At 38.3% G+C, this 27,670-nt stretch overlaps 1 protein-coding gene across 1 annotated transcript in view; it reads left to right on the top strand.

Moving 5' to 3' along the window:
- The first annotated feature begins 2,666 nt into the window (after positions 1 to 2,666).
- The window catches only part of C8A (complement C8 alpha chain), a 65,743-nt gene continuing 40,739 nt past the window's right edge, over positions 2,667 to 27,670 (top strand). Inside the window, exons 1-3 of the mRNA XM_082414996.1 lie at positions 2,667 to 3,983; positions 22,198 to 22,300; positions 27,206 to 27,350. Of these exons, the coding sequence (XP_082271122.1) occupies positions 3,907 to 3,983; positions 22,198 to 22,300; positions 27,206 to 27,350 (325 nt within the window). The 5' untranslated portion in view covers positions 2,667 to 3,906. The remainder of the gene's footprint in view (positions 3,984 to 22,197; positions 22,301 to 27,205; positions 27,351 to 27,670) is intronic.

The raw sequence follows: 27,670 nt of genomic DNA, 5'->3' as shown, positions 1-27,670 counted from the left end.
GGGCCGACACACGACATGTTCCACTCTGAGGTCATAACTCACAAGCTGATTTAGATAGTGCAAAGTGTTTCTCTGAGATAAGCTATGCATTTTCAAAATGAATTGCCATCTCGCTGTCTACTCTGCATGGTATTTTATAACTATCTATCTTTGATAACAGAATGCTACAATTAAGGTGAAATCTGCATATGCAAACTTAACCATTTTTTGGCATTTCCCATTCATCTTAGAACATTTTGGCTGAAAACAGATGAGTGACCTGCTCCCATCCCAACACACACACACACACACACACAAACACACACTCACATGCACTCACACATTTAGTCACAGAGGCAGGGAACCATCCCATTTGACTTAGCTTCTCTCTTGATTCTATCCTGTGATTCTCCTTCCATTCACTTGATTTTGCATTCTTTGCCCCTGGAAATGATATTCATTCTCTGAGCTAAGGCATAATAAACAGAGAACTGGACTTGGAGCCAGAAGACCCAGGCCTTAGTCCTGATATAACGCTTAGTCGTTGTGTGACCAGACCAAAAACGATCTCAGGTTTTAAAGTTGGACAGATTATAAATCCCTGACTCTGAAACTCACCAGCTGTGCAACTGCAGGCAAATTACTTAACTACTCTGAAACTCAGTATTCTCATCTTCAAAACAGCACTATTATTACTGTCTTGCAAGATCACTATGAAGATTAAAAACATTAAAAAATGTTTTTAAAAAACACAAAAAGTGGCAGGTACAAGGCCTAGTACCCTATGTCTCTAACTTCTGTTTTCCACCTTAATCACTGTCTCTCTGACTCAGAATTCTCTTCAGAATAATTGTATTTATCCCACAAGATTATTCTGAGGATTAAATGAGAAAATATACCTGAAAACATTATGAAATTGTAAAGTATTTTTAGTCCTTTGCTCATTCACTCAATCAACCAATATTTCTTAGTAAAGATTCAGTGGTAAGTGATATGGGTGATAATAAAGAAGAATCAGACATAGAATTTACCCTCAAGAAACCTTCATTCTTGAGATATACCCCACCCCACTGGAAGAACATAATATGAGGCAAAAATGAGAAGTGCTGGTGATGTATTTGTAAGGTTCAAGGATAACAAGGAGACACCCTCCAGATGAGGCCATCAGCCGAGGCTCCTTGACGGACCTGCTGTTTGAGAAAACACTTGGCACAAGGGTAGTGGATAACGGATAAAGGGTGTTCGGGTCCAGCATGAACAAGATCACAGCAGTGAGAAAGTGTGAGGAAGGTAAGGGGAACCTAGCCTACAGTGTGGGGGATTATTGGAGGGCTGTGGCTGATAAGGTTGCAAAGGTGGGTTGAGACCCATTTCTGGAGGAATTTGGACTTCTAATCTTATAGAAGATGGGGGATCCGCGGAACGCCTTTTAGCAGGAGACTGAGTTTTCAGAGACAGCTTTCCTGGCGATGAATCCAGCTGTAATGTACAGGGAGGTCTGGAGTGAGGACAAACAGAGCCTCCCTAGGAGTCTGTTAGGAGAGTTTCGGAGAGAGCCGAGGCCTTGAAATGGATCAAAGGGTGCGAATGAAGGCGGGAAGCTTGGAGGGAAAATATTACAGAGGAAAAATGATAGAATTTAAGGGATCGAGTTGTGGGTGTGGAGGGTAAGAGAGGTGAGCCGAGGCTAAGGAGGGGTTCTGAGTGCCACTGAAGTCTTGGGTAAGGAGAAAAGGCATCAGAGAAATCTCAAGAAGGAACTGGTCTAAGGAGGAAGACAATATTGCCTATATGTAAGAAGAAAGATAATTCACCAAAACTCCAGGGGTCAGGGAAAGGCAGACCAGCCTTTTGGTGGTCTTTCCCAACCTTGGCACTATTGACATTTGGAGCCAGAGAATTCCTTGTTTGGGGGGGTGTCCTGTGCATTGTAGGACATTTAGCACCCACTAGATGCCAGCAACACAACCCCCAAAGTGGTGACAACTTTGTGATAAATGTCCCAGGAAATTTTCAAATGTCCCCTGAGAGGCAAAATCATCCCCACTTGAGATCTCTGTTGCAGGGAGAAGTCTGCTTCCCATGAGAAACACTGTCGAATTGCTGAAGGAAAACCTGAGTTACACTCCCCAGGGGCCGGTAGACCTCTGTCAGGAACTTGGACTTCGGATGGAACGAGGAGGGAGAAGGGAGGCAGCTAGGGAGCCGGTAGAAAGAAGTGGGTTCCAGATCTGCCACCCTGAGCTGCCCCAAGGGTGTCCAGACATAACACCCCCCATCATACCCACATTTCAGTAAAAGCACTGTGAGTTACTGGATTACTTGTGGAAAAAGGAAAAAGAACAGAGTTTTCCAAATGGGTCAGAAGGATTGTAAAACTGCAGCCAATGGGCTTCCCTGGTGGCGCAGTGGTTGAGAATCTGCCTGCCAATGCAGGGAACACGGGTTCGAACCCTGGTCTGGGAAGATCCCACATACCGCGGAGCAACTAGGCCTGTGAGCCACAACTACTGAGCCTGCGCATCTGGACCCTGTGCTCCGCAACAAGAGAGGCCACGATAGTGAGAGGCCCGCGCACCGCGATGAAGCGTGGCCCCCGCTTGCCGCAACTAGGGTAAGCCCTCGCACAGAAACGAAGACCCAACACAGCCATAAATAAATAAATACATTTAAAAAACAAAAACAAAAAAAAACTGCAGCCAAGAGGACCCAGAAGTCAAAACAAAGAGAGGGAGGGAGGAAGAGACACACAGAAATCAGGGGCTGGAGGGGCTTTCTAGGACCTGGAATGGGTGTTCACTTTTGTCAAATTTTACCTAAATCTCTGAAGAAATGGAGACAATAACAAATGGGTGCCTTATTTAAATCTCCATAATTAAACCAGGTACACATTCCTTACACATGCAAGTTATTCAGTACATTTTTTTCATAACTTTGAGACTAATAATGATAGTACTGGCCAATCCTGCTAATGAGAGAATTTAAGTTTTGCCAAGGACATCAAGATAGCTGTCTATTCCTGAGCAACTTAGTTAACTTTTCTGGACCTTCATTTCTTCAACTGCAAAATGAACTGAATCATTTTCATCTCACAGACTTGTGGTCAGGATTAAGTAAAATAAGACAAATGAAATGCCTGCCACATGTTCAATTATTATCTATCTATCCAACTGTCTTTAATTAATTTATGACTATGTCATAATTTATGACTATTAATTATGACTAAGAGAATGTATGTAGATATGGTATCACCAGTCCAGGGTGTGGTTGTTATGGCAATTCTAGAGGATGCTTCTGGAGATGTCCATTTAAGGCATGTGGCTCCCTGAAGACACAAATATGCTAGATGGTAATGATACCCAATGTCTGGACGAGAAGTGGAAAGTTCATTCAATTACCCACATTTCTCGGGCTCCAGATGTTTGACAATACATTGGAGAACTTCCCCATGTAACTATTAGCATTTCCTATATTTTGCTGGCTGTTTGTGGCAGAGCTGAAACACCAGTATGAGCCTTGTTTCAGTCTTGCAAAACAAATTGACCTAACCTCAGAAGTTCCAAGAGCTACTCAAAAAGACCACGAATCCTGGAGCTACATCTTGGTTTGGCTTTTGCCTCATTCTGAAAATAAGATCCCTTTGCTTAGCCGAAATTGGTTAAATATCCTCCTTTCCTCAACCATATGGGTATAGCTTTTCCAAAGGTCTGAAGGACAGTGGCCTTTGGTGTCTGGGATTTTAGGGTGTTTGGCTAATCAATACCCCGGTAAGTAATTAACCACATCTGAATGAGAATCAAGTGAGTTCTGTTCATTTCAAACATTAGGTAGATCTTATAGATCCCAGCCTGTAGATTTCTTTTACTCCAACTCCCTGAATAGTTTTATTCCTCTCTAGGTAATATAGGGTGGTGGCTTCTGGATGAGATGTTTGCTGTTGCTTTTTTCCTCTTGTCTTTGATGACTTGTCAGCCTGGGGTAGCCATACAGGAGAAGGTGAACTGGTGAGTTGGCCAAAAGTTTCTGCAAAATTTGCAGTTAGGGGTTACTTGGTGGGAAACTGAGACACTCTCATGTTTGCAACAGGCTGTTTTAGGATGGAATGTGACCTCTTTCCACATTATTACTAATTCAGTGAAGGAGTCCAGGCCAGTGACAAGAGCATTCACTTGGTGTCAGATGGACCTGTGTGCAAATCACAGCTCCAAGACTTAGGAGCTGGGTGATCTGGAGTAAATCAGATAATTGCTTTGTGCTTGCTTCCCGATCTGTAAAATGAGAATAATAATGCCTCTTCTATAAGAGTTAATGAACATGAAATAAAATATTGGATATAAAGTATACTCAACTTAATAAATAATAGTTCTCTTGAGTTATATTGGACAATTAACCTCTGCTTATCCATTTGTGTGTAAGAATACCCATCTCATAGTGTTTTGGGAAGGACAAAATTAGATAATGTATATAAAATTATCTTGGGAAAGGCAAGAGACTGTAAAGATGCTGAGTTATTTCATTCTAGAAACGACTTAACCTTTTGCTATGGAGTAACGAATAGAAGTGATATTTTCATATGTACATTGCATTTTACCCATTCCATTTCCTTGAATATCCCAAACTGGCTTCACGGTTGTTTTTTTTTTAAATCTTAACATCAAGTATTTTGTGGTGCTTAAACAGCCTCTTATTTTGCCTTTGTGATAGCTTTAAAGAAGTCCCTCTCTCCCAAACATTGAAGATTTTAAGTAGAGTTATTTTATTCAAATTCTTGTTGGATGATTCAATTTTGAATCATTATTGCTTTTAAATGCTAGACTAGAGATTTCCTTTAAGTAACAGTTAAGAAGGGGGAAAGGCATTTTTATAAGCAGTTAATTTGCAACTTGTATTTAAAGCAAATACAATTTTGAAAAATCAGAAAATTCATCCCTAATAATTAGAAGATAAAGGCAAGAGAACTGTGGTAAAGGAAATCTCTGCTGAGATACTCTTAATTATAAAAGCTTATCACTGTAATCCTTTTTGAAAATGAACAAAGAGTCTTATGTTTGAACTTATCAAATAAGAAAGACCAGTGAAGAGGCAAATTTGAAGTCAAGGCAAAAGAGAACCAATTAAATACGTTACAAAGTGCTGAAGTAGCAAGTCACAAGGTCTTTTTGTCTAATGCCAGTGTGCCTGACCCTGGCTTTGCAAATGCAAAACTACATGGTGAAATAACTTCACTGGGTTCAGATTCTGGCACTGGCATTTACTATTTGTGTAATCTTAGGCAAGTTATTTAAGTTTTCTGGGCTGTAAAGTGGGAGGCAAGTAAGAGGAAGAATTAAATGCATAAAAAGTATTTAGAACAATGCCTGGTACTTAGTGAGTTTTCAATGAAAGCTGTTGCCAGTAGTGGTGTGTGATTGTCATGGTCATTTTTTGGGTATTTTTCATCTCTCTGATGGTTGATAAAAACTAGAATAAATTTGTAATGTGCCTATACATTATTGATACAATGTATAAAATAGACAACTGATGGGAACATACTGTATATGTATAGCACAGGGAACTCTACCTAATGCACTGTGGTAACCTAATGGGAGGGAAGTCCAAAAGGGAGGGGATATCTGTATGTGTATGGCTGATTGATTTTGTTGTGCAGTGGAGGCTAATACAACATTGTAAAGCAACCATACTCCAATAAAAATTATTTAAAAAAATAAAATAATTTAACAATGAAAAAAAATTGCAATGTGCCAATTAGTATGGATCTTTTGGATTAGTATCACTTCAAACTTTAAAAAAATTTAACAATGGCAAAATAACTAACAATTTATTTTTCTTAAATAAAATATAAACACTAACATTGAAAACAGATGATATACATTTACATTTTTAATGGTATGCATTTATTTTTATAAGCTCATATTTACCATTATTATAAAGTATATTGCCTGTGTGTTATTATACCATTACTATAAATTCTTAGAAAAGTGTGGTTGTTTGAGAAAAATATTTTAAGACAACGTTGATGAAAAGACGTTATATTCAGCCTCAAAAAGCAATGACTCTCTCTTATGTGTTTTATACAAATAATACATTTTAGCATGTGTGTTGCTCTAAAAAGTTAAAAAAATTTTCAATCCTTTTAATTTATTGAGATTTGTTTTATGACAAAGAATATGATATATCTTAGTGAATATGTCACAGGCACTTCAAAGTGTGTATTCGTCTGCTGTGTGTAGTTTTAAGTCATTAAGTTGGTTATTAATGCTGCTCAAGTTTTCACCTCCTTGTCTATCAATTACTGAGGGAGGAATGTTGCATCCCCAAGTATATTTGTGGATTTGTCTATTTCTCCTTTCAGTTCTATCAGTTTTTGTTTCATGTATTTTGAAGCTCTGTTGTTATCTGTTTATCTACTTGTCTATCTCTGTCTGTCTATCTATCTATCTACATACAGGTTTGTAGATGATCTGCCCCTTTATCATTATGAAAGGCTTTCATTATCCCTGGGTTTGCATGGTGAATTTTTTTTCCCAATATTTTATTTTAACTTATCTGACTCTTTATATTTTAAAGTATGCCTCATATAGATAGCATATAGATGGGTCTTACTTTATTATCTAGTCTAATAATCTCTGTCTTTTAATCACAGTATTTATACAACTTATATAAGATGTAATTACTGATATGCATGGGTTTGGGTTTACCATCCTTCTATTTGTCCCATCTGTTCTTTGTTTCTATTTTTCTCCTTTTTTGGTCATCTTTTGCATTTCATATTTTTTCTAATTCCAAATAATTTGTTAGCAATTCTACTTTGTTAATTTATTTATTTTGGTTGTTACTCTAAGCTTTGCAACATTCATCATTAACTTATCACAGCCTACCTTCAAATAATATCATACCACTTCTGATACCATTTTTATTCTTCCTGAGTAACTTCTTTTGACCTTTCTTATAGTGCAGAATGAATTTTGGTGAGAGAGTTATCCATTTTCGTTAGTCTAAAGAACTCTTTATTTTGCCTTTATTTTGAAGGGTATCTTTGATGAATATAAAATTCTAAGTGAAAAGCTTCCTTTTTTCCTCCCACATCACTTTGAAGACATTAATATCATTCCATTATCTTCAGCTTGTATAATCTTTGAGGAGAGATCCACTTTGTTATGGACTCCTTTAATATTTTATCATTGATTTCCAGCAGTCTGATTATGATGTGCCTAGGTGTGCTTCTGTGGATTTATAGCTCTCATCAAATTTGGGGAAAAAAATTTTGCCACTATTAATTCAAACATGTTTTCTGCCACATACTTTCTCCTCTGCTTCTGATCGCAGGTATGCTCAACTCCCTGATATTATTCCACAGGTCACTGAGGCCCTGTTCTTTTTTTTATTGTTTTTGGCAGTATTTTTTCTCTGTTTCATTTTGGATAGTTTCTATATCTGTAAGTTTACTGATCTTTTCTTTTGCAGTATTTAAACTGTTTTTTAGCCCATCCAATGGATCTTTCATTTTGGTTTTTATAATTTTTCAGCTTCAATACTTTCATTTGGTACTTTTTTATATCTTTTACTTCTCATCATGTCCATGATTCCCCTTACTTTAATATACTTAAAATAACTCAAAATCCTTGTTTGCTACTTTTATTCCATCACTTTTATTTCATAGGTCTTTAGAATTAGGAAGGACTTTGACATCTAATTTAATCCACTCATGTTACAGATAAGGAAATTGAGTCCCAGAAAGAGAAGGGGAATATTAAATAACAACCAGACCACTCCTCTAGGCATTTTATGAATATTGACCAATTTAAACCTCATTATGTCCCTCTAAGACTGTTGTAATCATTATCCCCTCCAGTTGAGAGCCAGAGAGGAAACAAAGCAATTTGATATGTCAGTCACCCAGTTTCCTAGTTGTACAGTCAGGCCTTCTAATCCCCAGATCAGTGTTATTACACCATTACTGCTACCCTCACCCACCAGAAAAAAAATCTTTTCAAAACTAAGCACCCATTTTGATAAGCACTATTTACAACAGCCAGGACATGGAAGCAACCAAAATGTCCATCAATGGCTAGAGGAATGGCTAAAGGAATGGCTAAAGAAGATATAGTACCTATATACAATGGACTATTACCCAGCCATAAAAAAGAATGAAATAATGCCATTTGCAGCAACATGGATGCGACTAGAGATTACCATACTGAGTGAAGTAAGTCAAAGGCAAATACCATATGATATCGCTTATATGTGGAATCTAAAAAAATGGTACAAATGAACTTATTTACAAAACAGAAATAGAGTCACAGATGTAGAAAACAAACTTATGGTTACCGGGGGGTAAAGGGGAGGAGGGTAAATTGGGTGATTGGGATTGACATATACACACTACTATATATATTATATAATAGATAATAAGGATCTACTGTATAGCACAGGGAACTCTACGCAATACTCTGTGATGACCTATATGGGAAAAGAATCTAAAAAAGAGTGGATATATGTATATGCATAACTGATTCACTTTACTGTATACCTGAAACTAACACAACACTGTAAATCAACTATACTCCAATAAAACATTTTTTTTAAAAAAAGCAAAACAAATATTTAATTTGGAATTAGGATACCCAAAGGTTTTTATAACATTTCCAACCCAACATTTCCACTGATGGAGAATGAACAAAATACCTTAGGGGGATTAAAGAAATATGAGTGAAGACCTCAAACGTAGAAGATAACCACAAGGATCTGTTTGTTTCTTTAAATAGGTCATATAGGCAGTGGATCCTAATGAAATTTAAATCACTATCTTCTTTTTTATTTTATTGTTTCATGGGCATCAGAGTGTTCACCAAAGTAACCCAGGCCAGGGCCATGCGAATATTTTCTATAGCTGTCCAGACGACTGGACATCAACATGAATTCAGGCTGCATGAAATTTTAGCTAATATAAACAATTGGAGTAGTGGATGTGACTCAAAGTGAGTCTCACGACTATGGACACTTTTTTTCAGGGTAACTAATCTTTAGCTATACTTCAAGTAGCATTGGGTGTGGGCTTTGACGTGAGGTCAACCTGGGTTTAAATCCTGGCTTCACCACTTAGTGGCTATGGAACTTGGGTAAGTTACTTAAACTCTCTAAGGCTTAACTTTCTCATCTCTAAAATAGAGACAATACATATTTCATAGAGTGCTTGTCAGGAGTTAAGAGAGTTAATATAAAGCACTGAGCATAGAAACTGGCACATGGTAAGCTTTTAGAAAATTACTTTTATTACTCTATTTCCCTTTTGTCAGAAATCCTTCATAGTATTTCTTGGAATGTGTTTTTAAAATGCATAGATTTGGGAGTCAAAACAGCCTTGGTTTGAATTCTTGCTTTACCTCTTACTATCTATATAACCTTAACCACATTATTTCATCTTCCTCTGAATCTGTTTTACTTATCTATAAAATAGGTATAATAATTCCTACTCCACAGGGGTCTAGTAAAATTTAAATTATATAACATAAGATCAAATGAGATAATATATTCATACAAAAGTTTTTATTGAGTTCCCACTGTATGCCAGGTACTGTGCTCAGCACTAGGGGACCATGGTGATCAGTAGATTCATGACCCCTGCCTTGCAGAACTTGGAGTCTAAGGGTGGGAATAAAGTGTGGGAGGCTCTACATATGTGGGATTGTGTTAGCATAGGGCAAGGCAAACCATCTGGAGGACATGAGACTTAACTGAACTGGGAAGGTCTGACCAGATGGATGAGGTGTGATTATTCAGTGTGGAGGAAAGAGCATTATGCATATATTGCAGGAGAGCCTGGAACATGCTTAGAACCAGAAGTTCTGTGTGGAATTCTATGTGTACCTGGAACACAGTAGACACTTTTTTTTCATTTGTTCATTCATTCATTCATTCCTTTTGTTCATTCATCCAATACATATTCCAGGTATGCTACCTGATGAGCAAAATAGATAACGTCCTTACTCTCCTGGAATTTACAGTGTAGTGATGGAATCAGTCAATAAACATGTAAACCTAACATTTCAGTAAAAATTGTGATAAATAGTATGAAGGAAGCAAACAGGGTCCTTTGATAGAGGCTATCGAGCAATCTAAAAATAGGCAGGTTGGGGCGTTCTCTACAGAGGTGGATTTAAGCTGAGCTACGAAGGATGGTGAGGAGAAACCAAGTGAAGAGGTCAGCACATGCTAAGATCCCCCTGCAGGAAATGGCTCATCACATTTGAGGACCTGCAGGATGGGAGCAGCACGAGACCAGGGGATTGAGTCCTGAGAGGATGTCAGAAAGGTGGGCAGGGGCCAGATCACAGAGGACCTTGGGTACCATGATGAGGAATTTGGATTTTAGTCTATGTGTAGTAAAAAACAAACAAACAAACAAAAATCACTGGAGGGTCTTATACAGGAGGGATATTGTCTCATTTCTAATTTTAAAAAATCATCCTGGGGTCTGTGCAGAGAAGGGATTGGAGGAAATTGAAGTGGAATGTCTTGGACCATAGGAGGTCATAGCAATTATCTGGGTGAGAGATAACGGTGCCTTAAATTAGGACGGGGGCAGTTGAGACAGGCAGAAGGGAAGATATTTGAGATATATCTTGAAAGCAAAATTGACAGAAGTTTCCAAAGGACTGGATATGGGGGTGAGGGCAAGGAAGGAATTAAAGACCACTGTTAGGTATCTGGCTTAAGCAACTGTGTGTTAGGGTGGTTCCACTTACTGATGCGGATAAAATTGAGAGAGGAACAGTTAAAAGGAGAAAATTAAGAGTTTTGATTCAGAGCCATTAAGTTTGCCATGCCTGACAGGCACCTAGTGGAGATATAAAATGGGGCAGTTGGATAAACAAAACAGGATTTCTGAGCAGTGGTCCAGGTTGAAGATCTAAATCTAGGAGGCATTAGCATAGGTGGTATGTGAAACCCAGGAAATGGATATCACCTTCTTAAGAGTGAGAAAAGCAAAAGAAGAAAGGCAAGACTGCACCCTGAGGAATTCTAGTTTTCAGACACAACAAAGAGAACTGGCCACAGAGGTAGGAAGGGGGAAAGGACGTGTGGTACTGAAGAAGTCCAAGAGAGGAAAGATTTCAAGAAGGAACAATGGTTAACAGAGGGCAATTAAGACCAAGCTGGAAAACTTTCCACTGGATTTAGCAACATGGAGGTCACTGGAGACTCAGCACTTTCAAAGTCAAATTTTAAATATGTTTCATGATGTAATTCCCATGTAACTGAATGGTAGTAGCTCCAGGTTATATAATTAGTGACAATCAGTCTTGAATATAAGCTGAGCCTATTTATTAGGATGACCCACTGGAAATAATCAGGGTTGGGCCTTCTGACCTAGCCTGGGATGGGTAGCTAATTAATTACTTTGTGATCTAAATTGCTGAGGTGGCCACATTCTGGGGTCAAGCATTTGACTCACAGATTACCTGTTCAAGTCTAGGTTTTAGGCCATTTTAGGCCTTTTGCCCAAAATGCCACCCTATCTAAAAAGGCAGATGGAAAGCATCTCATTAGTCTCCAGCCCTCCACAGCATAGGCATTCAATATGTTTTTGATGAAGATGGAGAGGTTTGATGAGCATGTCTGGGGTTGAGAAGTTTAGAGAGAAGAAACTGACATGTATGTCAGGCTGATGCTTGGGGCTTTCCATGCTTTGCATATGTAATCTCACTCCATATTCAAAACAGTCTCACAAGTTATTATTAACTCTGTTTTTTAGCTATAAATAGCAGAAACTGGATTTAAATGCATGTTTGGTAGACTCGAAAGCCCTTTCTGTTACATCAGTGCTTCTTCAACTGTGTTACATAGTCTTATATATATTACATGAAAGAAAAAAATGACCTATAGTCAAAAATTGGGTAAATGCTCTGTTAAGTAAATTAAAATGCAGAACTTTTCAGAGCCTTAATGTGTTGTTGGGCATTTTAAATCTCCAAGAGCAGTATGTTATATACAATTTATACAAATGTATTTGACCAGGTAACTTTACTACTTTTCCTCCTCACCTCTGGTGCATATCTCAGGAACTAGTACTCCACATAGCATACTTTGGGAACCCTGCACATAGCACTATATTCCCTTGTGGTGATTCTACAGATGAACAACTTAATAGCCAGACAGTTAAAGAAACTTGCTCATACTGGCACAGCAAGGTAGATGCCAAGTAAAGACTAGAATCAAAGACTCCTGAATCTTACTGCTCTACATTAAATCTCTTCCTGCTTGAGTAAATTTTCAGTAGCTGGGAGATGCTTTCAAACTATTTGCCAAGATTTACTAGGCCACAGATTTATTAAATGTTCCTGAAGTAATTGAAAAATTGATACGGTTCTTTTGGAAAGCCATTTGGCTGTATGTGTCATAAGCTTTGAAACCATTTGTATCCTTCAACCCAGCCATCTTATTCTACAGGAAGCATCTTCAGTAAGTAACTCAGAATACAGAAAAGCTGGGTGCTCAGTACTCTAATTGTTTAATGTTAGTGGAATGGAACAATGTGCAGTCATCATAAAAAGTTTACATTTCTCTGATAATATTAAATGGAAAAATAAAGATATAAAAATGTGATAGTATGACCTCAACTATGTTATAAAAATTAAGAATGAAAGGAAATATAACAAAATATTAATGGTGGTGGAATTTGGGGCAATTTTTTCTTTTATAATCTTTTCTATGTTCTCTTTAGGAGAACGTATGACTTTTATAATCAACAAAAAATAAACTACCTTAAAAAATTCATTGGAATGATAAGAGAAGATGCCCGTCATACTGATATTGGCTAAAAGGTTGGAGCCCTGTAATGACTTAATGAATGGTCCTTGTGTACCTTCTGTAGCCTTGCTTCAGTGATAGCATGACTGTGTGTTCCTCTGTCTAGACATCACGTCACAAAGCTTTTAAAACTACAGCAACACAGCGCTGCTCTAAGCTTCTGCTTCCATCTATTAACACTGTTTCCTTCCATTTTGACATCATAATGCAGTCTCTGTGGGCTTACAATGACATTATCTTGACAATTCTACAGTGAGATGCAGAACTAATACTGGAGTCATTTTCTGCTCCCAAACCTCCTCCCTGTAACTTCTCTCCCACGTTTTAGTGATCAGAACTCTTGTTTTTTCTCTGTGTTTCTATGCATCACACTTTTATTATTAGGACAATCTATCAGAAAAATGACATATGGACCAAACCTTGAGCCATTTCAATGTCTAGACACCAGGATCATTTAATTAGATTCTAACTGGAAATTAGGTTCAAATAAATTTCTAAACAATGTCATTCTATTTCCCATACATTGGCTTCATTCTTTCTATCCCCTTTTTATCCTTCCTTCCTTCCTTTGTTCCTTCCTTCCTCCCTTCCTTCCTTACCCCCTCTCCCTCCCTCACTTTCTCCCTCCTTTTCTCCCTTTCTTATGTTCTTTCCTCTCCTAAATATTTACTGAGCACCTTCCTTGGGTCTGGCAAATGATAAGTGCCAGGGTTCAGTAGCAAACATATGAACAGACAGGTACCTGCCTTCATAGAGCTTATGATCTGGTGGAGAAGGCAGAAATTATACAAACATTGTAAGTATGATAATTAAGTGTTGAGAAGAAGATGTGCAGAGATTGACAAATCATATGAAGGGAGATATCTATCAGTCTGGGTGTTGGGAAATGTTTTCCTAAGGAACCAATGTCTATGATGAGACTGAAAGATACCTAGGAGTCACCCAGGAGAAAGATAGTTGGATTCTTTCACGACTGGGTTTTACAGGTCGGTGTGATCAAGGGAACAGTGGGGTCCAGGAATTCAGGACATAATTAAAATTTTAAATGATGGATCACGAAATCAAAACTGATTATAAAGGAAAATGAAGATAGGAGAGGTCTTATTGCTAGAGAGAAAGCTCAGGTGTCAATGGAGGCCACAATGAGGTCCAAGAAAAGTGCACAGGAATCCTTGAGCATATAGATACAGAAGGAGATGAGGCTGTGGAGCCCCAAATAACTATTTACAGGTGACTCATGAATTAGTGATTTGGAGGAGAAGCTGTTTCAGAGAGTAAGAAAGTGCAAGATGAAAACATGGAAGATAATAGAATGAAGAAAAGGGTCATTGGAGAGGAAGAAAAGGAGCAACTGAGAGTGCAGAGCATTGGATGGTTCATTTATAGGGATGCTGAGGTCTCCCAGGATGATGAGAGGAACTGGAGTAGAGAGGAAGATGGTGAGCTGAGCACTGAAGTTTTTTTGAAGGGATAATAGGGCTGGTGCTCTATAGTAGCATCATTTTATAGATCAGAGTTTCTCGGAGTGTGGTCAACAGACTCCAGGGAGTCCCCAAGATCTTTTCAGGGTGATGCCTGGGTGTTCAAAACAATTTTACAATAATACTAAGACATTATTCGCTCTTTTCACTGTGTTTATGTTTGCACTAACAGTGTAAAAGTAATGGTGGACCAGTCCCTCCCATCAGGAAACTTGCACAAGACTCTTAGATAGCCTCATCCACCAGAGGGCAGACAGCAGAAGCAAGAAGAACTACAATCCTGCAGCCTGTGGAACAAAAACCACATTCACAGAAAGATAGACAAGATGAAAAGGCAGAGGGCTATGTACCAGAGGAAGGAACAAGATAAAACCCCAGAAAAACAACTAAATGAAGTAGAGATAGGCAACCTTCCAGAAAAAGAATTCAGAATAATGATAGTGAAGATGATCCAGGATCTCGGAAAAAGAATGGAGGCAAAGATCGAGAAGATGCAAGAAATGTGTAACAAAGACCTAGAAGAATTAAAGAACAAACAAACAGAGATGAACAATACACTAACTGAAATGAAAACTACACTAGAAGGAATCAATAGCAGAATAACTGAGGCAGAAGAACGGATGAGTGACCTGGAAGACAGAATGGTGGAATTCACTGCTGCAGAACAGAATAAAGAAAAAAGAATGAAAAGAAATGAAGATAGCCTAAGAGACCTCTGGGACAACATTAAACACAACAACATTCGCATTATAGGGGTCCCAGAAGGAGAAGAGAGAGAGAAAGGACCTGAGAAAATATTTGAAGAGATTATAGTCGAAAACTTCCCTAACATGGGAAAGGAAATAGCCACTCAAGTCCAGGAAGCGCAGTGAGTCCCATACAGGATAAACCCAAGGAGAAACACGCCGAGACACATAGTAATCAAATTGGCAAAACTTAAAGACAAAGAAAAATTATTGAAAGCAGCAAGGGAAAAATGACAAATAACATACAAGGGAGCTCGCATAAGGTTAAGAGCTGATTTCTCAGCAGAAACTCTACAAGTCAGAAGGGAGTGGCATGATATACTTAAAGTGATGAAAGGGAAGAACCTACAACCAAGATTACTCTACCCGGCAGGGATCTCATTCAGATTTGATGGAGAAATCAAAAGCTTTACAGACAAGCAGAAGCTAAGAGAATTCAGCACCACCAAACCAGCTCTACAACAAATGCTAAAGGAACTTTTCTACGTAGGAAACACAAGAGAAAAAAAGGACCTACCAAAAAAAACCCCAGAACAAATAAGAAAATGGTCATAGGAACATATATCGAAAATTACCTTCAACGTGAATGGATTAAATGCTCCAACCAAAAGACACAGGCTTGCTGAATGGATACAAAAACAAGGCCCATATATATGCTGTCTACAAGAGACCCACTTCAGACCTAGGGACACATACAGACTGAAAGTGAGGGGATGGAAAAAGATATTCCATGCAAATGGAAATCAAAAGAAAGCTGCAGTAGCAATACTCATATCAGATAAATTAGACTTTAAAATAAAGAATGTTACAAGAGACAAGGAAGAACACTACATAATGATCAAGGGATCAATCCAAGAAGAAGATATAACAATTATAAATATATGTGCATCCAACATAGGAGCACCTCAATACATAAGGCAACTGCTAACAGCTATAAAAGAGGAAATCGACAGTAACACAATAATAGTCGGGGACTTTAACACCTCACTTACACCAATGGACAGATCATCCAAAATGAAAATAAATAAGGAAACAGAAGCTTTAAATGACACAATAGACCAGATAGATTTAATTGATATTTATAGGACATTCCATCCAAAAACAGCAGATTATACTTTCTTCTCAAGTGTGCACGGAACATTCTCCAGAAGAGATCACATCTTGGGTCACAAATCAAGCCTCAGTAATTTAAGAAAATTGAAATCATATCAAGCATCTTTTCTGACCACAACACTATGAGATTAGAAACGAATTACAGGGAAAAAAATGTAAAAACCACAAACACATGGAGGCTAAACAATACATTACTAAATAACCAAGAGATCACTGAAGAAACCAAAGAGGAAATCAAAAAATACCTAGAGGCAAATGACAATGAAAACACGACACTCCAAAACCTATGGGATGCAGCAAAAGCAGTTCTAAGAGGGAAGTTTATAGCTATACAAGCCTACCTAAAGAAACAAGAAAAATCTCAAATAAACAATCTAACCTTACACCTAAAGGAACTAGAGAAAGAAGAACAAACAAAACCCAAAGTTACCAGAAGGAAAGAAATCATAAAGATCAGAGCAGAAATAAATGAAATAGAAACAAAGAAAACAATAGCAAAGATCAATAAAACTAAAAGCTGGTTCTTTGAGAAGATAAACAAAATTGATAAACCATTAGCCAGACTCATCAAGAAAAAGAGGGAGAGGACTCAAATCAATAAAATTAGAAATGAAAAAGGAGAAGTTACAATAGACACCACAGAAATACAAAGCATCCTAAGAGACTACTACAAGCAACTCTATGCCAATAAAATGGACAACCTGGAAGAAATGGACAAATTCTTAGAAAGGTATAACCTTCCAAGACTGAACCAGGAAGAAATAGAAAATATGAACAGACCAATCACAAGTAATGAAATTGAAACTGTGATTAAAAACCTTCCAACAAACCAAAGTCCAGGACCAGATGGCTTCACAGGGGAATTCTATCAAACATTTAGAGAAGAGCTAACACCAATCCTTCTCAAACTCTTCCAAAAAATTGCAGAGGAAGGAACACTCCCAAACTCATTCTATGAGGCCACCATCACCCTGATACCAAAACCAGACAAAGATACTACAAAAAAAGAAAATTACAGACCAATATCACTGATGAATATAGATGCAAAAATCCTCAACAAAATACTAGCAAACAGAATCCAACAACACATTAAAAGGATCATACACCACGATCAAGTGGGATTTATCCCAGGGATGCAAGGATTCTTCAATATACACAAATCAATCAATGTGATACACCATATTAACAAATTGAAGAATAAAAACCATATGATCATCTCAATAGATGCAGAAAAATCTTTTGACAAAATTCAACACCCATTTATGATAAAAACTCTCCAGAAAGTGGGCACAGAGGGAACCTACCTCAACATAATAAAGGCCATATATGACAAACCCACAGCAAACATCATTCTCAATGGTGAAAAACTGAAAGCATTTCCTCTAAGATCAGGAACAAGACAAGGATGTCCACTCTCACCACTATTACTAAACATAGTTTTGGAAGTCCTAGCCATGGCAATCAGAGAAGAAAAACAAATAAAAGGAATACAAATTGGAAAAGAAGAAGTAAAACTGTCACCGTTTGCAGATGACATGATACTATACATAGAGAATCCTAAAGATGCCACCAGAAAACTACTAGAGCTAATCAATGAATCTAGTAAATTTGCAGGATACAAAATTAAGGCACAGACATCTCTTGCATTCCTATACACTAATGATGAAAAATCTGAAAGAGAAATTAAGGAAACACTCCCATTTACCATTGCAACAAAAAGAATAAAATACCTAGGAATAAACCTACCTAGGGAGACAAAAGACCTGTATGCAGAAAATTATAAGACACTGATGAAAGAAATTAAAGATGATACCAACAGATGGAGAGCTATACTGTGTTCTTGGATTGGAAGAATAAATATTGTGAAAATGACTATACTACCCAAAGCAATCTACAGATTCAATGCAATCCCTATCAAATTACCAATGGCATTTTTTACAGAACTAGAACAAAACATATTAAAACTTGTATGGAGACACAAAAAACCCCGAATAGCTAAAGCAGTCTTGAGGGAAAAAAATGGAGCTGGAGGAATCAGACTCCCTGACTTCAGACTATACTACAAAGCTACAGTAATCAAGACAATATGGTACTGCCACAAAAACAGAAACATAGAGCAATGGAACAAGATAGAAAGCCCAGAGATAAACCCACGCACCTATGGTCAACTAATCTATGACAAAGGAGGCAAAGATATACAATGGAGAAAAGACAGTCTCTTCAATAAGTGGTGCTGGGAAAACTGGACAGCTACATGTAAAAGAATGAAATTAGAACACTCCCTAACACCATACACAAAAATAAACTCAAAATGGATTCGAGACCTAAATGTAAGACCGGACACTATAAAACTCTTATAGGAAAACATAGGAAGAACACTCTTTGACATAAATCACAGCAAGATCTTTTTTGATCCACCTCCTAATGGAAATAAAAACAAAAATAAACAAACGGGACCTAATGAAACTTCAAAGCTTTTGCACAGCAAAGGAAACCATAAACAAGACGAAAAGACAACCCTCAGAATGGGAGAAAATATTTGCAAACGAATCAACGGACAAAGGGTTAATCTCCAAAATATATAAACAGCTCACGCAGCTCAATATTAATAAAACAAACAACCCAATCCAAAAATGGGCAGAGACCTAAATAGACATTTCTTCAAAGAAGACATACAGATGGCCAAGAAGCACATGAAAAGCTGCTCAACATCACTAATTATTAGAGAAATGCAAATCAAAACTACAATGAGGTATCACCTCACACCAGTGAAAATGGGCATCATCAGAAAATCTACAAACAACAAATGCTGGAGAGGGTGTGCAGAAAAGGGAACCCTCTTGCACTGTTGGTGGGAATGTAAACTGATACAGCCACTGTGGAGAACAGTATGGAGGGTTCCTTAAAAAACTAAAAATAGAATTACCATATGACCCAGCAATCCCACTACTGGGCATATACCCAGAGAAAACCATAATTCAAAAAGAAACATGCACCCCAATGTTCATTGCAGCACTATTTACAATAGCCACGTCATGGAAGCAACCTAAATGCCCATCGACAGACGAATGGCTAAAGAAGATGTGGTACATGTATACAATGGAATATTACTCAGCCATAAAAAGGAACGAAATTGGGTCATTTGTTGAGACGTGGATGGATCTAGAGACTGTCATACAGAGTGAAGTAAGTCAGAAAGAGAAAACAAATATCATCTATTAATGCATATATGTGGAACCTAGAAAATGGCACAGATGAACCGGTTTGCAGGGCAGAAATAGAGACACAGATGTAGAGAACAATCGTATGGACACCATGGGGGGAAAGTGGCAGGGGGTGGGGGGTGGACGTGTGATGAATTGGGAGATTGGGATTGACGTGTATACACTGATGTGTATAAAATGGGTGACTAATAAGAACCTGCTGTATAAAAAAATTAATTAAATAAAATTCAATAATTAAAAAGAAAAAAAAAAAGTAATGGTGGCTAAAACTACTGTGGCCTTGATGCAAATCAAGGCATTGACATCAAACTCACAGGAAAGAAATTGTTTCACTTAGAAAAGTCCTAAAAAAATAGTTAAAATTGTTAATTTTATTAAAACCCAATCTTTGAATACATGTTACTTAAATATTATTTGTGGCAAAATGGAAAAGATGCATAAAGAACTTGTACTGTACCTAAGTATGAGGGTACAGTACATGTTTTTTCTTGAGAAAAAACAATTGTTTGAGTTGTAAGTCAGTGTTGATGCCTTTTTCCTGGAACACTGTTTTTACTTGACAGAATAACTGTCAAACAAACTATGGTTATTCAGGCTAAGATACTTGGCAGACATCGTCTCAAAAATGAGCAGAGGACCTATTACTTCCAGGAAAACAAACGGCATTATTTGTTACCAATGACAAAATTTGGGCTTTCAAACAAAAATTAAAATCTTGGAAAACATATTCACTACCATGAGCTTGAGATCACTGTTAATATTAATAAATTTGACTTATTAATATGTTACAGTGAAATGTGTGACTATTTTTAAGATATGTACACTCAGAGTACCATTGTTTTCTAAATTTCCAATGTCTGATGTTATAAAAATCATGTATGGGTACCAGATACAGTTAAAGGATACATAGATCAATGGGTTTTAATGTAACAGAGTACAAAAAATTCATTGATAGGTTTTCAGGTTCCAAGTGCAACTAACATTTAAGAAATGACTGCTTTTCAAGATTTGGTGTAGCATCAAAGAACATCCACAATTATCTGAGAAGACTATTAAAGCACTCCTCAACTACATAATTTTTTTCAACTACATAACTGTATGAGGCTGGAGTTTCTTCATAGATTTCAACCAAAGCAACATAAAGCAACATATTGAATGAAGAAGCAGAAATGAGAATCTAGCTGCTTTCTACTAAACCAGACAACAAAAGAGATTTGCAAAAACATAAAACAGTAACAATCTTTTCAATAATTATGTTTCTTGGAAATGGATTTTTAAATAAACATATATGGTAACATGTAACGGTTTTATTGTAATGTTAAATGGATAAATAAGTATTTCGAAATTTCTCAGTTTTGATGTTTGGATTCTGTGACTATCGATCGACCCAGTCCCGTTAAACAAAAGCTCTTCAGAGTCCTCCATAGTATGTTAGAGTATAAAATGTTCCTGGGAGCAAAGTCTGAGAACCAGTGATAAAGGTGAACATCACTTTCCTGATGATCCTAGAGCTTCCTGTTTGGGGTTTCAGCACAGCGGGCATCATTCATCACGTGGAGCAGTTCACAGCATAATTAGCATGAATTCTGAAGTACTACAGCACCATCCCTGCATACAGTAGAGGCACAATAAATTTTTATTCTTCATTTCTTAAAACTGGAAATGATCGGAGGGAAAACGTGCACAACTCTTTTGTTGTTGTTGCTTAAATTTTACATCTCAAAATTGATGCAGGGAAAGGAAAAGAGTTCTGGAGATGGAAACTGGTGATGGTTGCACAACAATATGAATGTACTTAATGCCACTGAACTGTAAGCTTCAAAATGGTTATGGTAGAATGTAAATTTTATGTTACATGTATTTTACCACAATAAAGTATTGGGGAAGAAAAGAGCATTAGGCCATATAACTTGTGTTTTAAAAACAGCACATGCAATTTTTAAGAAGGAAGATAGAATCATTCTAGTATTAGAAGTACCCTTACAGCCCAGTGTTCCAAGTAAGAATAACTGTATTTATGAACATTCCTCTCCTTTCCCTGCTCCATCCCCACTCCCACTCCCAGATAACTTTAAGGCTAAGGGAATATACATTGTGATATTGCTTCATGTTCTACAGCTACAGGTGCCCAGATGCCCAAATCAAGGGGTAACCTTTATAAGTTAAAAAATTAACCATCTATTCAGCCATAAAAACAGAAGAAAATCCTTCCATCTGTGACAACATTAATGAACCTGGAGGACATTATGCTAAGTGAAATAAGCCAGACAGAAAAAGACAATACTGCATCATCTCACTTATATGTGGAATCTAAAAAAAGTCTAACTCATAAAGCCAGAGAGTAGAATAGTGGTTACAAGGGGCTTGGGGGGTCAGGAACATGGGGAGAGGTTGGTCATAGGATATAAACTTTCTGTCATAAGCTGAAAACGTTCTGGGGTTCTAATGCACAGCATAGTGACTATAGTTAGTAATACTGTATTGTACACTTGGAATTTGCTAGGAGAGTAGATCTGAAGTATTTTTACCACACCAAAAAAAAAAAAAAAGAAAAGAAAGAAAAAAAAAAGGCAACTATGGGAGGTGATGGATGTGTTTCCCTTGGTTGTGATAATCATGTCACAATGTATATGTATGTCAAACCATCACATTGGTCATCCTAAATATACCATACGATTGTTGTCAATTTTGCCTCAATAAAGCTGGAGAAAAATTCAGCACCTGTTTTCATATTATTAAGATACTGTCATGTTAAAAGACCTTTTTGAATTTATAATTACAAAAATTAAAATGATCATGATAAAAAATTTAAAAATTGAAGCAAGGGGTCTCTTCTCTTTTTAGGAGAGTCAGTCGGGCTGTTCAGAGTTCTACTCCCACAGCTGTTTCCTGCCAGCTGGGCAACTGGGGAGAGTGGACAGATTGCTTTCCATGCCAGGAGAAAAAGGTGAGACATTTATGACCAATTTTGGAGCATTAAACATTTAAATTGTGTACTAGGCATTCAAATGGAGATAAGCAGTCTCGTCTATAAATCTAGAGGTCTGGGGAGAAAAGGGTATTCAGAAGCCACACGCACATGGCTGGTGGAACTTATTTCTGCCTCTTCTGATTTTGTTTGTAAGGCGTTTGGATGAGGCTGCAAAAGATGTGTTACCTTCTAATGAGGGTCATCTGGAGAGACCAACGGCTTAGGAACAAAATGCCAAGCTGTCCATGACCTATGAGGAACTGAGATAAACCAAAGCATGTCACACAGGGTGTTCCTGAGGATTTCACTTTCATGCACTGAAAAGGCTGACATGCCCAATGAACAGATGTGTATCTATCTTGCCCATCTAAGTGGTTTTAACTGGTCCAAGATGATCGCTAAACTCAGTGGCATAAGGGGGACGTTGAGAGCACTTGGCTCTGTCAGGAAGGAGTATTACAATTCTGTCTTTGTTCAGAATCACTGGCTCATGGTGATAATAGAAAGAAGACTAACTTCTATTCTGTTTTCCTAGTATTTTAAAATCTCTGCAGACGACACATGCCTTCACTGGATGCACCCAGGGTGGGTGCAGCCCAGACATGGTACACCACTGCCCGAACCTTGTCTATTAGCCTAGTGCTGTCAAGCCTGTTTTTTAGCTTCGACTCTGCAGCTTAGATTCTGGCTTGCACCTTATTTGCTGTGTTACTTTGGACATAATTTTTACCTTCTCTGTGCCTCTGATTCCTAATCTATAAATGGAAGTAGAGACAGTACTTACACCATAGAGTTATTGAGAGCGTTAAATGAGTAATGCATGCAAAGTGCTTTTCATGGCATCTGGCACAAAGTAAGTGTTCAATAAATGTGAGCTGTTCCTATACTTCCTATCTGTGCCCTCCTCTCCAGCCCCACTCCCACTGCCTTGAATCAAGCCCTGCTCTTCCCTCACCTGAGTGATACTCTTGCAGAGCTTACTGACAGTCCTCCTGCCTCCAGACCCCCTCCTCAGTTAGATGCAAAAGTGCCCTGTGAAGTTTTGATGACACTGGCAGAAATACCATTTGGAGCTAGTTTATTCAACTTTGAAGGCTAAAATTTATGATTTTGCCTCTCCCATCTCTAGGATATGCCAAAGAATCTTAGATGTCCCAGTTTAAAAATATCTGGCCCCCAATTCTCATTCTGCTTTGACATCCTGGATTAGTTTTCTGAGCCTGCTGTAACAAATGCCAAAAACTGGTTGGCTCAGAACAACAGAAATGTATTCTCTCAGTTCTGGAGACCAGAAGTCTGCAATCAAGGCGTCAGCAGGGCCAGGCTCTCTCTGGAAGCTCTAGGGGAGAAGCCGTTCTTTGCTCCTTCCAGCTTTTGGTGGCTGCCTTGCTCCAATCTCTGCTCCTGTCTGCATCACCCCTTCCCTTCTGTGTGTCTCCTTTATGTGTCTATGTGAAATCTCCCTCTGCTTTCCTCTTGTAAGGACACTGTGATGGCATTTAGGGTCCTTCTGGATAATCCAGAGTAATTTCTCCAAATTAATGGTGTCTGCAAAGATCCTTTTTCCGAATAAGATAACATTTACAACTTTCAAGGATTAGGACTTAATTTCTTTGCATGGCCTTTAGTCAACCTATTATACATTTAAACAGCATCCTAAAGCTATATTTTTCTCTTGTGCTGCAGTTTAGATGGCAGATAGCACAGGTGAATGACTTACAGTTTAAATCAACATTTATTACTTTCTTAGGGACTCAAAAAGACATGTGTCTTTAAAGTAATCCTTAAAATAATTAAATTCTGTTAATTTTTTAACTGAAAGACCATCTGAGTTTCTTTCTATTAATATTTTTCTTCCTCTCAAAATCACCCAATCAAGGACGTGCATTTCTGGAAAGAAACATTTTCTACTAGCTAGAAAAGAAAATTATGTCTTAATGATACCAACCACGGGCAATGGCACGGAGAAGGCCCTAGGGAAGTATCCTTACCAACCTTTCTGCAACACAATGTCTTCATTATTTGATAACAACCTAGAAAATAAGGAGCGGGTGGGAATGAACCTCATGTCTGCACCATCATTCCAAGTACAGAAACCACAGGAAGGACGATAATGACAATATATAGTCGCCATTATTAAATAATTTCTGTATACCAAGGACTGTGTGCTAATGCTTTAAATAAATCATCTTCTTATTTGATTTTCACAGCCAACAGTAGGTGACAGACACCACTCAATCCCTTTGCTTAGTTTGCCCAGTAAGAATGCGGCAGAGCCTCGATTTAAAACTTGGTCAGTCTGATTCCAAAATGCCCGTGAACCTGAGCTATATGCCTCTCCCGCCTCTCCCGGAGCTATATGGAGAGTAGTAAGTGATATTAGAGGTCACCTAATCCAATTCCCACTCAGTCATAATCCTTCCAGAGTAGCCCAACAGCTGGCTACGAGGATGAAGCCGACGTTGATAACTATTATTACTAAGCGCATACCAGAACCAGGCAGAATGCTGATGTCTTTACCTGTGTTATCACTAATGTTCAGAACACTCTTATCTCTCTCATCTGACAGATGAGGAAACCGAGGGTCAGAGACGCTAAGTAATTCACCCAGTGACACATACACCGTAAGTGGCAGAACTGAAATTCTAACCCAGCTTAAAATGAGATCATTAATAGTACTTAACCCCCTAGCCTTGTGAGGATTAACTGACATAAAGAATGTAAAGGGTTTGGGCAATAGTAAGCACTCAATAACTGGTAGCTACCATCACCATCATCACCATGATGGTAACTTCAGGTCTTATAACTGAGGAATGTTTTCAAGGTTGAGAAAGAGAATTGGTTATACATTTGTATGATGAGCTCTCTTTTATTTACTGCATTGTGGGGCAAGAGCGTGGGTAGAAAATGAAGATATCCTCCTATTCCCACATTGACCGCTAATTATAATCTCTTCTCACCTAGTTTACAAATCTTTTATTGCTGTTATTAACTGAAAGTCAGGGAAAGCAAATGAGCAGGTCGGATCCTCACTTCTTTTTGCTACCTCTGCCTCTTTGTTAAGGAGCAGTTAAGTAGGCAGAAGTGGGCAAGAGGAAAGGGAGGGGAAGCCTCACTGCTTCATACTCACCCCTGGAAGCATCTGGAAAAGGCTGAATTGATAATGATAATGATGTGGAAACCACTTCCATTTATTGAGCACCAATGATATGCCAGGCACAGGGCTAGGTGTGTCCTCAGACCTTCTCTCGCTTAGTTCTCACGAAACCCTTTCGAGGTAAGGTGCCATCACACCCATTTTACATACTAGACAATGTTCGCTCAGAAAAGATAAGTGACTTGCTCATGGGCAGTAGGTAAGTGAATCCAGGATTTGGACCTAAATCGGTCTAATCTCATGCCTGTGCTCTTTCAATGATAGGACACAGGTGAAGGAATCATTAGTAATTGTGATTAGTGAGTTCAACTAAGTCAACCACCTCATTTTATAGATTTGGAAACTGAGGCAGAAAGTGTCAGGCACTGATAACTTTACACAGCAAGTAATAAATAGATTCAGGTCAGGAACTCAATTCTCTTACTTCTCAAATCATTGCCTTCCTATTTACTTATTCACAGTTTTGAAGCTAGGGCCTGTGGGCTAAGAGACGGCAGAAAATATGGTGCTGATTGACACTCTGTGTGAAGCTCTTCATACAGCATGTTTTGTTATATTTTTTATCTCCTCAACCATCTCTAAGCTTCTTAAAGACAGGGATGGAACTTCAATTTCTTGGAATATCTTACTGTTCAGCTTCTTCCTGATACGACTAGTATCTAACACTGTACACCCTAGAGAAGACAGTGTCATAAAAACATTGAACCCAAGACTGGTATCTATTTTTATTTTCTCTCCTTCCTTCAATAAGTATTTATTCATCTGCAGTCAGAGCTGGACACAGGGCCTCAGATGATGTCTTCAGAGCTCTTTTTGTCTCTCTAATTGTTGGATGGGCTCTTTCTATAGTAGGCAAGATGGCCACTAGATACCCACAATTCCCAGCAACTTCAGCTAAAAAGAAACTATCTTTTCCAATAGTTCTGAAAGAAACTTCCCAGAGAGGACTTTGATTGCCATAAGGTTGAGTCATGAACCAATCATTGCAACTTGGCAGATGATTGGTACTCTGGTTGCCCTGCCTCCTTCACATCCACACGTCCTGTGACTGAGGGGGTGACGTCACCCCAACCTGAACCATATGAGACATGCCACAAGAAAAGAGGAAATGCCATGACCAGAAGAAATTCTTCAAAGGAAAAGTGATAAACATCTTTTTAAAGGTGACTACCATGTAACTGACCATAGATCAAGTGCCAAGTATATGAAGCCAAATAAGACGTGGCCCTCCCTTTGCTGACCCTAACCCTATGTGCAAATTGTTCCTAAACTAGTGAGAAAGGTAAACAAAGAAGTGGACAATCAATCACAACCTTATATGACAAGTGCTAGGAGAGAGGGTACATAGGGAACTGAGAATATATTACTTAGTTTGGGAAGTTTGTTCCCGAGGAGGTAAACCGTGAGTCTTGAAAGATGAATAGGTACAAACTGGCTTCAGAAGGGGGAGACAGAGGTCCTTCCCAGCAAGTAGGAAGACCCTAGAAATAACTAGTCCAAACCTCTCATTTGATGCTTGGAGGCCCTACTCAATATTCCAGCTGGTGACAGTGCCACCTCTGGTTGAACACCGCCATTTATGATCACTCATCCCCTCAAAAGACAGCTTTGCAGGCAGCTCTCAATCATTAGACAGTCATTCCTTATGTTAAGCTGAGACCTGCCTGCACCAATTTCAGTTGATTGATAGACAATGAATGCGTCTGGTTCCAAATCTGATTTAGTACAGATACCGGAGCCTCCTGCAGCCAAACAAGTTCGGGGGAACCATCTGCAGTGGGACTGTCTGGGACCAAGCCAGCTGTCACAGTCCCACAGTTTGTGTGAAGCAAGCACAGTGTGGACAGGATTTCCAGTGTAAGGAGACAGGTGAGTAGCATCTCAGAAGGATAACAGCTGTGCCTGTCAAACTTAATACACAAAACAGTTCTCCGGGAGCTTGTTAGAATGCAGGCTCCTGAGCCCTTCCCCTAGAAGTTGCTGTTCTGGGGTTTGGGATGGGACCCAGGAAGCTGAATTTTAAGCCAAGTCAGCAGCCCTAGTAAATTTGAGGCAACTTTATTGGAACACCCGTTGATTTGGAAAAGGTACAATTCACTCATCCATCCATTCATTGAGTAAATGCTGATTGGGTGCATATGAAGGCCAGACAGTGTGCTACCTGCTGGTGATGCAGAGGTGAAAAGTTC

The sequence above is a fragment of the Balaenoptera physalus genome, assembly GCF_965194825.1.
Source record: "Balaenoptera physalus genome assembly, chromosome: 1".
Lineage (NCBI taxonomy): Eukaryota > Metazoa > Chordata > Mammalia > Artiodactyla > Balaenopteridae > Balaenoptera > Balaenoptera physalus.
This window is presented reverse-complemented; position numbering and strand designations above follow the sequence as displayed.